Consider the following 15,540-nt stretch of genomic DNA (forward strand, 5'->3'; position numbering starts at 1 on the left):
ATATGTTTTGCTCCCAAAGTCCACCTCCTCAATTTGGGATGATTCATTGTGTATTCAGGTATTCCACAGATGCTGGGTACATGAGGTTGATTGTGGAGATTTAATCCGCTGCTTCTGAGGCTGCTGGGAGAAATTTCCTTTTCTCTTCTTTGTTTGCACAGCTCCCGGGGTCCAGGTTTGGATTTGGCCCCACCTTTGCATGTAGGTCACCTGAGGGCGTCTGTTCTTTGCTCAGACAGGGTGTGGTTAAAGGAGCAGCTGATTTGGTGGCTCTGGCTCACTCAGGTCAGGGGGGAGGGAGGGGTACAGTGTGCAGGGCGAGACTGCGGCGGCAGAGGCCAGTGTGTCGTTGCACCAGCCTGATGTGAGCCGTGTGTTCTGCTGGGGAAGTTGTCCCTGGATCATGGGACCCTGGTAGTGGCGGGCTGCACAGGCTCCTGGGAGGGGAGGTGTGGATAGTGACCTGTTCTTGCACAGGCTGCAGCAGTAGCCTTAGCGTCCCAGGCCCGTCTCTGAGGTCTGCGCTGATAGCCGTGGCTTGTGCCCCTCTCTGGAGCTCCTGTAAGCAGCGCTCTTAATCCCCTCACCTCGCACACCATGAAACAAAGAGGGAGGAAAATGTCTCTTGCCTCTTCGGCAGTACAGACTTTTCCCTGGACTCCCTCCTGGCTAGCTGTGGCACACTAGACCCCTTCAGTCTGTGTTCATGCAGCTAACCCCTGTCCTCTCCCTGCGATCCGAACGAAGCCCGAGCCTCAGCTCGCAGCCCCCGCCCGCCCCAGCAGGTGAGCAGACAAGCCTCTCGGGCTGGTGAGTGCTGGTTGGCACTGATCCTCTGTGTGGGAGCCTGTCCTCTTTGCCCTCTGCACCCGTTTCTGTGCTCTCGTCCACGGCTCCGAAGCTTCCCACTCCACCACCCGCAGTCTCTGCACGTGAAGGGGCTTCCTAGTATATGGAAACCTTTCCTCCTTCACAGCTCCCTCCCACTGGTGCAGGTCCCGTCCCTATTCTTTTGTCTCTGTTATTTCTTTTTTCTTTTGCCCTACCCAGGTACGTGGGGAGTTTCTTGCTTTTTGGGAGGTCTGAGGTCTTCTGCCAGCATTCAGTGTGTGTTCTATACGAGCAGTTCCACGTGTAGATGTATTTCTGATGTACCTGTGGGGAGTAAGGTGATCTCTGCGTCTTACTCTTCCACCATCTTCCTCTGCTTCCGTCCACCTTTTCTTTACACACTGATCTGAAATGCCACTTCTACCATACCCTCCCCCTCCCTCCACCACGTATACGAAGATATACTCTACAAATCTGTTTTTGGACATTTTCTTTTGTTCTCTTGGTATATTTTATTATGTATGCTATAGCTTAGTATCAATCCCAATACATGGTACATGGACAACAAACTCTGGTTGAATGAATGTCATGTTTCCTCCAAATGCAGGAATTTTGTAAGAACCGAATTAAATATATAAATTTGAGAACATCTGCCATTTTCCAATATTGAGTCCTTTCATCCAGACAAGACATACCACTAAACCTATTGAATTAAAAAAAACGCTGTTCAGTAAAGTTTAACAGTTTTTGAAATATGTTTTAAAACATTATTTGATAAGTTTATTCCTAGATATTTTATAGTTTTCAAATACAGATTTTTTGTTACTCTTTACATAAGTTAATAATGAAAATCTTGTGAGGAAAAAAATATAAAAAGCAAAGAGTAATTCCATTTTGAAGTGTATTTCCAAAATAGTGAATAACTGGAGTGTGACTTTTATTTTTCAAAGAACCTTCTGGACTATCATTTTGTAACCTTTTTTACACCATAGACAATCTTGGACAATCTCTTGAAATGTATGAGCCATTTCCTTCTGAAAAATACACATATACCTTACATTGTTTTAAGAGACTTGTCTGATTAACTAAAGCTGTTTTAAAAATGTATAATAGGAGGAGCTTCAAGATGGCAGAAAAGTAAGACGCAGAGATCACCTTCCTCTCCACAAATACATCAGAAATACCTCTAAATGTGGAACAACTCCTACAGAACACCTACGGAACACTGGCAGAAGACCTCAGACCTCCCAAAAGACAAGAGACTCCCCACGCACCTGGGTAGGGTGAAAAAGAAAAACAGACACGAAGAATAGGGACGGGACCTGCACCAGTGGGAGGGAGCCGTGAAGGAGGAAAGGTTTCCACACACTAGAAGTCCCTTCGTGGGCGGAGACTGCGGGTGGGGGAGGGGGCAGCTTCGGAGCCATGGAGGAGAGCACAGCAACAGGGATGTGGAGGGCAAAGTGGAGAGATTCCTGCACAGAGGATCGGTGCCGACCAGCACTCACCAGCTGGAGAGGCTTGTCTGCTCATCCGCCAGAGCGGGCAGGCGCTGGGAGCTGAGTTTCGGGCTTCAGAGGTCGGATCCCAGGGAGAGGACTGGGGTTGGCTGCGTGAACACAGCCTGAAGGGGGCTAGTGAGCCACAGCTAGCCGGGAGGGAGTCTGGAAAGAAGTCTGGAGCTGCCGAAGAGGCAAGATCCCTTTTCTTACAACTTTGTTTTCTGGTGTGTGAGGAGAGGGGATTAAGAGCACTGCTTAAAGGAGCTCAAGAGATGGGCATTAGCTGCGACTATCAGCACAGACCCCAGAGAAGGGCATGAGACGTTAAACCTGCTGCTGCCGCCACGAAGAAGCCTGTGTGCAAGCACAGGTCACTCTCCACACCTCTCCTCCCGGGAGCCTGTGCAGGCCGCCACTGCCAGGGTCCCATGATTCAGAGACAACTTCCCCGGGAGAACACATGGCGGGCCTAAGGCTGGTGCAATGTTACGTTGGCCTCTGCTGCCGCAGGCTCACCCGGCATCCGTACCCCTGCCTCCCCCGGGCCTGAGCGAGCCAGAGCCCCCGAATCAGCTGCTCCTTTAACCCAGTCTTGTCTGAGCAAAGAACAGATGCCCTCAGGCGACCTACATGGAGGGGCAGGTCCAAACCCAAAGCTGAACCCTGGGAGCTGTGGGAACAAAGAAGAGAAAGGGAAATCTCTCCCAGCAGCCTCAGAAGCAGCGGATTAAATCTCCACAATCAACTTGATGTACCCTGCACCTGTGGAATATCTGAATAGACAATGAATCATCCCAAATTGAGGAGGTGGACTTTGGGAACTATGATATATATATTTTCCCTTTTTCTCTTTTTGTGAGTGTGTATGTGTATGCTTCTGTGGGTGATTTTGCCTGTATAGTTTTGCTTTTACCATTTGTCCTAGGATTCTGTCTGTTCGTTTTTTTTTTCTTTTTTACTTTGAAAAATTTGTTTTTGTTAATTAGTTTTTACTGTTAATTTTAATAACTTTATTTTATTTTATCTTAATTTATCTTCTTCTTTCTTTCTATTTTTTCTTCCTTTTATTCTGAGCCGTGTGTAGGACAGGCTCTTGGTGCTCCAACAAGGCGTCAGGGCTGTGCCACTGAGGTGGGAGAGCCAAGTTCAGGACACTGGTCCACAAGAGACCTCCCAGCTCTACGTAATATCAAATAGCAAAAATCTCCCAGAGATCTCCATCTCAATGGCAAGACTCAGCTCCACTCAACGACCAGCAAGCTACAGTGCAGGATACCCTATGCCAAACGACTAGCAAGACAGGAACTAAACCCATCCATTAGCAGAGAGGCTGCCTAAAATAATAATAAAGCCACAGACACCCCAAAACACACGACCAGATGTGGACCTGCACACCGGAAGGACATGATCCAGCCTCATCAACCAGAACACAGGTACTAGTCCCCTCCACCAGGAAGCCTACACAACACACTGAACCAACCTTGACCACTGGGGACAGACACCAAAAACAACAGGAAGAACGAAGTTGCAGCCTGCAAAAAGGAGACCACAAACACAGAATGTTAAGCAAAATGAGAAGACAGAGAAACACACAGCAGATGAAGGAGCAAGACAAAAACCCACCAGAGCAAAGAAATGAAGAGGAAATAAGCAGTCTACCTGAAAAAGAATTCAGAAAAATGATAGTAAAGATGATCCAAAACCTTGGATATAGAACAGAGAAAATATAAGGAACGTTTAACAAGGACCTACAAGAACTAAAGAGCAAACAGTGATGAACAACACAATAAATGAAATTAAAAATTCTCTAGAAGGGATCAATATTAGCATAACTGAGGTGGAAGAACGGATAAGTGACCTGGAAGATAAAATAGTGGAAATAACTACTGCAGAGCAGAATAAAGAAAAAAGAATGAAAACAACTGAGGACAGTCTCAGAGACCTCTAGGAAAACATTAAATGCACGAATATTTGAATTATAGGGGTCTCAGAAGAAGAAGAGAAAGAGAAAGGGACTGAGAAAACACCTAAAGAGATTTTAGATGAAAACTTCCCTAATATGGGAAAGGAAATAGTTAATCAAGTCCAGGAAGCACAGAGAGTCCCATACAGGATAAACCCAAGTAGAAACATGCGAAGACACATATTACTCAAACTATCAAAAATTAAATAAAAAGAAAAAATATTAAAAGCAGCAAGGGATAAATAAAAAATAACAGATAAGAGTATCCCCATAAGGTTAACAGCTGATCTTTCAGCAGAAACTCTGCAAGTCAGAAGGGAGTGGCAGGACATATTTAAAGTGATGAAGGAGAAAAACCTACAAACAAGATTGCTCTACCCAGCAAGGATCTCATTCAGATTTGATGGAGAAATTAAAAGCTGTAAAAATAGGCAAAAGCTAAGAGAATTCACCACCAAACCAGCTTTACAACAAATGCTAAAGGAACTCCTCTAGGCAGGAAACACAAGAGAAGGAAAAGACCTACAATAATAAACCCAAGACAGTTAAGAAAATGGTAATAGTAACATGCATATCGATAATTACGTTAAATGTAAATTGATTAAATGCTCCAATCAAAAGACACAGACTGGCTGAATGGATACAAAAACAAGACCCATATATATGCAGTCTACAAGAGACCCATTTCAGACCTAGAGACACATACAGACTGAAAGTGAGGGGATGGAAAAAGATATTCCATGCAAGTGGAAATCAAAAGAAAGCTGGAGCAGCAATTCTCACAGACAAAATAGACATTAAAACAAAGACTATTACAAGAGACAATGATGGACCCTACATAATGATCAAGGCCAAGAAGAAGATGTAACAATTGTAAATACTTATGCACCCAAGATAGGAGCACCTCAATATATAAGGCAAATACTAACAGCCATAAAAGGGGAAATCGACAGTTAAACAGTCATAGTAGGCGACTTTAACACCCCACTTTCACCAATGGACAGATCACCCAAAATGAAATTAAATAAGGAAACACAAGCTTTAATGATACATTAAACATGATGAACTTAATTGATATTTATAGGACATTCCATCCAAAAGCAACAGAATACACATTCTTCTCAAGTGCTCATGGAACACTCTCCAGGATAGATCATATCTTTGGTCACAAATCAAGCCTTGGTAAATTTAAGAAATTTGAAATCGTATAAAGTATCTTTTCCAACGACAATGCTATGAGACTAGACATCAATTACAGGAAAAAATCTGTAAGAAATACAAACACATGGAGGCTAAACAACACACTACTTAATAACGAAGTGATCACTGAGGAAATCAAAGAGGAAATCAAAACTATCTAGAAACAAATGACAATGGAGACATGATGACCCAAAACTTATGGGATTCAGCAAAAGCAGTTCTAAGAGGGAAGTTTATAGCTATACAAGCCTACCTTAAGAAACAAGAAATATCTCAAATAAACAGCCTAACTTTACACCTAAAGGAATTAGAGAAAGAAGAACAGAAAAAACCAAAGTTAGCAGAAAGAAAGAAATCATAAAAACAGACCAGAAATAAATGAAAAAGAAATGAAGGAAACAATAGCAAATATCAATAAAACTAAAAGCTGGTTCTTTGAGAAGATAAACAAAATTGATAAACCATTACAGACTCATCAAGAAAAAAGGGAGAAGACTCACATCAATAGAATTAGAAGTGAAAAGGGAGAAGTAACAACTGACACTGCAGAAATACAAAGGATCATGAGAGACTACTACAAGCAACTGTATGCCAATAAAATGGACAATCTGCAAGAAATGGACAAATTCTTAGAAATGCACAACCTTCCGAGAATGAACGAGGAAGAAACAGAAAATATGAACAGACCAATGACAAGCACTGAAATTGAAACTGTGATTAAAAATCTTCCAACAAACATAAGCCCAGGACCAGATGGCTTCACAGGCGAATTCTATCAAACATTTAGAGGAGAGCTAACACCCATCCTTCTCAAACTCTTCCAAAATATAGCAGAGGGAGGAACACTCCCAAACTCTTTCTACGAGGGCACCGTCACTCTGATACCAAAACCAGACAAAGATGTCACAAAGAAAGAAAACTGCAGGCCAATATCACAGATGAACATTGATGCAAAAATTCTCAACAGAATACTAGTAAACATAATCCAAAAGCACATTGAAAGGATCATACACCATGATCAAGAGGGGTTTATTCAAGGAATTCAAGGATTCTTCAGTATACGCAAATCAATGTGATACACAATATTAATAAATTGAAGGAGAAAAACCACAGGATCATTTCAATAGGTGCAGAGACAGCTTTCGACAGAATTCAACACCCATTTATGATAAAAACCCTCCAGAAAGTAGGCATAGAGGGAACTTTCCTCAACATAATCAAGGTCATATAGGACAAACCCACAGCCAACATTGTCCTCAATGATGAAAAACTGAAACCATTTCCAGTAAGATCAGGAACAAGACAAGGTTGCCCACTCTCACCAGTATTATTCAACGTAGTTTTGGAAGTTTTAGCCACAGCAATCAGAGAAGAAAAGGAAATAAAAGGAATCCAAATTGGAAAAGAAGAAGTAAAGCTGTCACTGTTTGCAGATGACATGATACTATACACAGAGAATCCTAAAGATGCTACCAGAAAACTACTAGAGCTAATTACTGAATTTGGTAAAGTAGCAGGATACAAAATTAATGCACAGAAATCTCTTGCATTCCTACACACTAATGATGAAAAATCTGAAAGTGAAACTAAGAAAACACTCCCATTTACCATGGCAACAAAAGGAATAAAATATCTAGGAATAAACCTACCTAAGGAGACAAAGGACCTGTATGCAGAAAATTATAAGACTCTGATGAAAGAAATTAAAGATGATACAAATAGAGGGAGAGATATACTATGTTGTTGGATTGGATGAATCAATGTTTTGAAAATGACTATTCTACAGAAAGCAATCTACAGATTCAACGCAATGCCTATCAAATAATTACTGGCATTTTTCACAGAACTAGAACAAAAAATTTCACAATATGTCTGGAAACACAAAAGCCCCCGTATAGCCAAAGCAATCTTGAGAAAGAAAAATGGAGCTGGAGGAATCCAGCTCCCTGACTTCAGACTGTACTACAAAGCTACAGTCATGAAGACAGTATGGTACTGGCACAAAAACAGAAAGATAGATCAATGGAACAGGATAGAAAGCTCAGAGATAAACACACGCACATATGGTCACCTTATCTTTGGTAAAGGAGGCAAGAATATACAGTGGAGAAAAGACAGCCTCTTCAATAAGTGGTGCTGGGAAAACTGGACAGCTACATGTAAAAGAATGAAATTAGAACACTCCCTAACACCATACACAAAAATAAACTCAAAATGGATTAAAGACCTATCTGTAAGGCCAAGCACCATCAAACTCTTAGAGGAAAACGCACACAAAACACTCTATGACATAAATCTCAGCAAGATCCTTTTTTACCTACCTCCTAGAGAAATGGAAATAAAAACAAAAATAAACAAATGGGACCTAATGAAACTTCAAAGCTTTTTCACAGCAAAGGAAACCATAAACAAGACAAAAAGAAAACCCTCAGAATGGGAGAAAATATTTGCAAATGAAGCAACTGATAAAGGATTAATCTCCAAAACATACAAGCAACTCATGCAGCTCAATATCAAAAAACCAAACAACCCAATCCAAAAATGGGCAGGAGACCTAAATAGAGATTTTTTCAAAGAATATATACAGATTGCCAACAAACACCTGAAAGAATGCTCAACATCATTAATCATTAGAGACATGCAAATCAAAGCTACAATGAGATATCATCTCACACTGGTCAGAATGGCCATCATCAAAAAATCTAGAAACAATAAATGCTGGAGAGGGTGTGGAGAAAAGGGAACCCTCTTGCACTGTTGGTGGGAATGTAAATTGATACAGGCACTGTGGAGAACAGTATGGAGGTTCCTTGAAAAACTAAAAATAGAACTATCATATGACCCAGCAATCCCACTACTGGGCATATATCCTGAGAAAACCATAATTCAAAAAGAGTCATGTACCACAATGTTCATTGCAGCTCTATTTACAATAGCCAGGACATGGAAGCAACCTAAGTGTCCATCAACAGATGAATCGATAAAGAAGATTTGGCACATATATACCATGGCATATTACTCAGCCATAAAAAGGAATGAAACTGAGTTATTTGTTATGAGGTGGATGGACACAGAGACTGTCATACAGAGTGAAGTAAGTCAGGAAGAGAAAAACAAATAGCGTGTACTAACACATATATACGGAATCTAAAAAAGGAAAGGAATAAAAAGTTCAGAAGAACCTATGGGCAAGATTGGAATACAGATGCAGACCTACTTGAGAATGGACTTGAGGATATGGGGAGGGGGATGGTAAGCTCGGACAAAGTGAGAGATTGGCATGGACATATATACACTACCAAACGTAAAATTGATAAGTAGAGGGGGGCAGCCACATGGCACAGGGTGATCAGCTCGTTGCTTTGTGACCACCTGGAGGGATGGGATGGGGAGTGTGGGAGGGAGGGAGATGCAAGAGGGCAGAGATATGGGGACATGTGTGTATGTGTAACTGATTGACTTTGTTGTAGAGCAGAAACTGACACACCATTGTAAAGTAGGTATACTCTAATAAACATATTAAAAAGAGTTATAATAAATGATGGTCATAGAATGCTGAACATTCATCATTAGTAGGTACTCTACAATATACGCAACTACTGTCTTTCACAAGTGATTTGTATGCTTATCAAGATTAAGTTGTATTTGTTTCCAGATCTCTAATCAGCTTTACTATAATTAAACAGTTTAAATGTAACATAACAGGATGAAATATAAGTGTAAAGAGAATTGTTCTGTTTACAAAAATTAAGTATTTTGTAAAGACTCAAAAGTGAATTAGTAAAAAAAAAACAAACTACTGTCAAATTAGAGGTGCTCAAGATAACTGTAAAAGGCTAGGAGAAATAAAAAATTAAACAGGATTCTGCACTCATATTATTTAAAAAATGTTTTTAAGTGTTGATTTGATGTTTGGGACTTCCCTGGCAGTCCAGTGGTTAAGACTCCTTGCTTCCACTGCAGGCGGTGCAAGTTAGATCCCTGGTCAGTGCAACTAAATCCCGCGTGCTGCGTGGGTGTGGCCCCCCTAGCCAAAAAAAGGCGTTCATCAGATTTTAAAGAAACCTCTAAACTGCAAACAGTAGAAGACATATTACAGATATGGATAATTATAAGAAAGATGTTATGGACCTTTAACTAGGAGACTCATACTCATAGAAAAGTCCTACTTCAAAAGACAGAAAAATGAACACACATTATGTTTTAAATTGAAATAAAATATTTAAGATACATATTTATGATTTTTAAAAAACTTCTTGCTTTAACATTTTCAATTAATTGTTAACTACTGGTCCTGATAATATCAAATTAGAAGGCTCCTATTGTATACCTACAAGTTTTTATATAGTTTTGGGCAGGGGAGTCACAGATTCTCTTAAGTCTATCATGGATCTCAGGATAAGAACCCATGTTTTCTCTCTCTCTCTCTCTCTCTCTCTATATATATATATATACATACACACATATGTATATATATTACAATTCACCAGATATTACATGTGATGCTGTTATATGACAGTCAAAGAAAAGCAAAGGTCTCAACTCTAGGAATTTAAGTAAAAATCATTATTTAACTACAGAAGAACTTTTAGGAACTCACATTAATATCTTTTACCATAGAATTTTTTATTTGGAGTCCTGCAATTCTTTTGTTTTTATTTTCCTTCTGTTAAAGTAAAATTAAACTTCATACTTTATTTTTAAAATTAAAAATAAGATGCATACTATACTATGATCCTGTTCTTACGAAACTGTATCTATTCATCCATCTATCTTTCTATGTCTATGTATGCATGAAGAAATGTCTAGAATAGCATTCTATCAAATTTTAACACATATTTTTCTGGATGAAAAATTTCAGGTGGTTAGTTGGTTTTTTTCTTATTCTGTTTTGTAATGCTTAAATTATTTAAGAATAAGTAGGTACCAATTTTATTTAAAAAAAACCCCCACAAAGTCATTATTCTAAACAAACAAAAACAATCAGTGGCAGCATCATGCACTGGGAAGAGAAATGGACAGGGAAGCAAGATGTCTGAAGCTGAATAGAACCCTGGACAAATCAGTCACTGGAACTTCTCTGGGCCACAGTTTCCAAATTGGCAAATGAGAAAATGAGGAAGTTGAACCTAATGATCTCAAAGGTTTCTTTTAGTACTAACATTATATGAACTTAAGTGGCTAATTCCTATGTAAATTCTTAGAAAATATTAAAAAAAATAAGTTTATCATTTTACCCATCAATTACCTCAAGTTTAACTAGATTTAATGAATAATGCTCTCTTCCTTTGCTGTAAGCTTTTATAGCTTGATCATATTAGAAACTACATAGGGCACTATATCCTTGACATTCTCAAAATACTAAATAGGCAGCTTTATCGACATCAATAATTAAAGAGATGAAGTAATGAGAATACAAGTACAGAAAGTCCTGGTAACACCACACAATACTTCAAATGTGAGGGGGAAATGTTAAATGTTGGTAATTAAAGTAGAAGGAATGGAAGAAAAAAACTATATCCCAAAGATCTCCTTCTCAATCCAAATATGTATTAAAAAATAAAATAACAATACTGACACAAACTCTTCAAATCATTAGGAGAATCTTTGGATTTGTAGGGTAAACTCACAAGAAAATGACAAAACAACTATAATATGGATTTCAAAATTGAGTGTGCATATGTGTGTGTATTTTTTTTAATCCTCAGAAGCCTCTGTTTTCTATCAGTTGGTTATTTCTTGCATTATTTTAAATTGCTGAACTGACAACTGCCAGCAGGTATAATTTTCTGTTAATTAAAAACTGAATTTTACACAGCTCAACAATGGAGCAGTATTTCTCCCCATAAATTCTAATTCATTGTCTCTGAACTTAACCCTCAAATCAACATTTACTTCCTTGAATAATATTTAAACAAATTCATCCTATTTATTTGTGATAATCATGTAATCAACCATGGCATTTACCACGCTGAGATGCTGATGTGATTTTGCCAACATAAGAGAATACCAACTATATTTCTCTGAAAATTAAATGTTGCAGGTGCTGTATGACATTTAAACATTGTCACACTGAGAGTTTAAACAAGTACTGAAATGAAGCTATTGCTTAAAAAGAACTTACCTTTGCAATTATTACTGATTGAACAGGGTAGCAAACAGTTGCTCCTAAAGTGGCCAGTCCCAGTGGATAAGCAATTCTCTTAAACCTAGAACCTATGACATTCAAACAAACTATTAAACTCCAAACAGCTGCTACCAGAGACTTGATGCTTTTATAACTTTCATGCTTTCTTTGTTCCCCTTTAAGCCATCACCCTATGTTAAATTTTCTTTAGGTAATAATACCAATCAAGATGATAGGTAAAATGTCTTTAAGTATTACAGTTCAATTAATACCCCTTAGTTGTCATGTCTAATTTAAGAAAAGTATTCTCAATCTAACATTGATAATTACCTACACAAAGGGGGTTGATGATTTTCTTCTTTTAAAAAACTAGGTATTTTTTCATGTCCTAAGAAACCCACAGTTGTAACCACATTTTTTCAAGTATCTAATAAAACATGACAATATAGAGAATTAATCAACTACCATTTTTGTGACACCATGTTAAACTGAAATGGACTCTCAGAGATCCTTTTTTGATTAAGTCCTTAGATAGCTAAAGGATCCAACTAACTGGTCAGCTAAGGATTTTAAAAGGGACATAATTCCTTCGTGTCACTGATTTTGAATACTAAAGTAATAATTTAATAGAGAAGAAGAAATATCATATGATGCCGCTTATATGCAGAATCTTTAAAAAATGTGACAAATGAGCTTATTTACAAAACAGAAACAGACTCACAGACTTGGAGAACAAACTTATGGTTACCGGGGGGGATGGGTAGTGGGGAGAGATAGGGAGTTTGGGATTGACTTGTACACATCACTACTATATTTAAAATGGATAACCAACAAGAACTTACTGTATAGCAGAAGGAACTCTGCTCAATATTCTGTAACAACCTAATTGAGAAAAGAAATTGAAAAAGAATAGATACATGTGTATGTAAAACTGAATCACTTTGTTGTACACCTGAAACTAACACAACATTGTTAATCAACTGTACTCCAATATAAAAAAAAAAAAAAGTTAAAAAAATTGCAAGTAACTTGCAATAATTCATTCATTTCCAAAAGTGCCTTAACTAAGCATCTGAGTCATTTTCAAACTTTTTTTTTTAAATAACAAAATCCTTTAAAAAAGTCTTTTGAATAGAATCTCACCTGGAACTTCATATATAAAACTTACAGACTTGAAGCTACTCTGGTTAGCCTGAGGGAGTGAAGCTCATTATCAAGCCCTATCTACACCGCTTTTTCCTTATCCCTATACAACCCCTAAACACTTCCATGGAACCCTAGGTTCTATTGAATAGTGTGAAACCCACCACTCTAAGCCATAGCTTAGTTCCAACAGACTGTTGGTTGAAAACAATATGTACTTTAAATGCTTGTCTGGGTACCCTGGACTGTAAATGTGATCTGGACAATTAGATGATGGGGTTTCTAATTAGGGTAAGTACTTTTATTTTCTGAAACAGCTCTTACAACCCTTAATTTAAAAATGAGACACCCTATCTGGTATATCAGTAAAGACTATGATGAAAAATACCTGGCAATGTTTGCAGGCAACTTTATAGTTTAGGGTAGGTAAAAACAAGATGTATTTCTCTGTCCAGTTTATTAGTAAGGAGGCCTTCTACAGTCATGTCTACAACAGACAGAGCATTGAGGGAGGTGGGTAGTAGGCTGCTTCAACCTTTACTGTAGCTTTCCTTTAAATATTGACAGGTTTTTGTGATACTGGGAAAGAGGGTCTAGCTATATTAAAATATGTCTTGCTCACTATTATTCTAGTATCTGTAGTTTGGTTGTTGATTTTACTGACCTAGCATCCTTTAATGTAGGTTTCCTTGACTCAGTCAAATTCCCCTAATTGTGCTGCTCCTAAACTTGGAAGGTGGCAGTTTTTCCTTGATGTGTCATCTTATTTTATTTTTTATTTACTTTTTTTGTAGTTGTTATACTTTTTTGAAACCTTTTAACACATTTTTGACCAGAGATATATTATGGACACAGGTGTCAGTTTCTGCAAAAATCCCCCAGTCAATAATGTGTTAAAATTGAAGTATAGTTAATTTACAATGCTGTGTTAGTTTCAGGTGTACAGCAAAGTGATTCAGTTATATATATTTTCTTTCACATTCTTTTTCATTATAGGTTATCCCAAGATATTGAATATAGTTCTCTGTGTTATATAGTAGGTCCTTATTGTTTATTTTACATATAGTAGTATCTGTTAATCCCAAACTCCTAATTTACCTCCCTACACCCCCACCTCCGCTATCCCCTTTGGTAACCGTAAGTTTGTTTTCTATGTCTGTAAGTCTGTTTCTGTTTTGTAAATAAGTTCATTTACATAATTTTTTTAGATTCCACATATAAGTGATATCACATGATATTTGTCTTTCTCCGTCTGACTTACTTCACTTAGTATGATAATCTCTAGGTCCATCCATGTTGCTGCAAATGGCATTATTTCATTCTTTTTTATGGCTGAGTAATATTCCATTGCATACATACACACACACACACACACACACACACACACACAATGGAATATTTCTCACACATACATCTTTGTTATTATTTTCAATATTAAAAAGGCTTACATTCATCCTCTCTTTACTTGATATGAAAGGCCAGTTTACAAGAAAATAAATTTCACTTGGGTTCAATAGCCCTACTCCTGTAAGTAGAAAGGGACTCTAGACACAAGACACTAACTAGCTATGTAATATGTACTATGAAATCATTGAATGATTTCCTTTCTCTGGACCTCTAGCTGTAGCATTATAGGGTTAGACTAAACCAACATCTTTCGTACACTTTTGACCATGACTCATACTAAAGAACAAATTTTACATTATGACCTCTCTCTCTCTCTGTTTCTGTCTCTGACGTTTCTCTTTTTCACACACACACATACACACTCCACTGAAACAGAAGTTTCACAATATTTATCCATACTGAGTACAAAACACTCTGATATTTGCTATTGTCCTCTATTTTATTTTTTAATAAAATGCTTCCTGAGAGTCACCACATTTATTTCACTACCTACTTATAAACTGAGTTCTGTAATTTGAAAAATACTGGGTTAGATTATTCTAGCTCTGACACATGGAGTCATTGTGAATGACCTAAGGAACATTTTCTCTTACAAGTGGATTATGAGTTTCTCACTGAGAAATGAGTAATATGCTTTGGCCGGTTTCATTCAAAATTTAATTCTTTCTCTTATTGTTACATGTGGTGATCCTGATTTTCAATGTCTTTCCTAATGAATAATTTATAACATGTATTCAATTAGAAGTTGCATATAGTGTTAGAATAAAAAATATGATACAAGCTATGATTAATACTAGCTATAGGGAAGATCTATTGGGATAAGATATATGGGCTAGAGTTAGAATGCTGGAATGTTCTTATAATTCAGATGTTTTGTATCTGATTAGGTGTACTTGGGTTAAGGCTACTTTAAGGACTAAAGCTGAGCAAACCAACCATAACATATCTGATGTCAGATTCCAGGTTGGTTCAGAGCTGTGACTTGCAACAACATGTAATTTAATTTGCAGACAATGACTGGCACTGGGGACAGAGGATGAATGGAAGGTGCCCCAGATGGCTACTGACCAGAGAACTGCACCAGCTTAATAAGGGCTTAGGTGAGGAGTGGAGGCAGTAATCCTACTGAGAGAGATTTCTATACCCAGAGATGGAAGATGGGCAAATACAAAATTCACCATGTGCTTATGAAAGAGTTATTCAGTGATGTGCAGAAAAGAGTTAACATATGCCCAAGACTGCCATTGTTAGAAAGGCATGCTTACAGGACTGGCCATTGGCTGGCATCTGGGAACCTGACTGGTAAGCAGTTCACTACACTAATAGAAAATGTTCCCTGAATCAGAAGAGTGGTACAGTAAGTCTCC

At 38.1% G+C, this 15,540-nt stretch overlaps 1 protein-coding gene across 9 annotated transcripts in view; it reads right to left on the minus strand.

Moving 5' to 3' along the window:
• The window catches only part of APOOL (apolipoprotein O like), a 229,086-nt gene that overhangs the window by 128,275 nt on the left and 85,271 nt on the right, over positions 1–15,540 (minus strand). For all 9 annotated transcript variants that reach the window (XM_067724588.1, XM_067724591.1, XM_067724590.1 and 6 more), the window contains one exon: positions 11,621–11,712. In XM_067724588.1, coding sequence (XP_067580689.1) covers positions 11,621–11,712 — 92 coding nt within the window. The remainder of the gene's footprint in view (positions 1–11,620; positions 11,713–15,540) is intronic.

Source organism: Pseudorca crassidens, chromosome X (genome assembly GCF_039906515.1).
Source record: "Pseudorca crassidens isolate mPseCra1 chromosome X, mPseCra1.hap1, whole genome shotgun sequence".
Lineage (NCBI taxonomy): Eukaryota > Metazoa > Chordata > Mammalia > Artiodactyla > Delphinidae > Pseudorca > Pseudorca crassidens.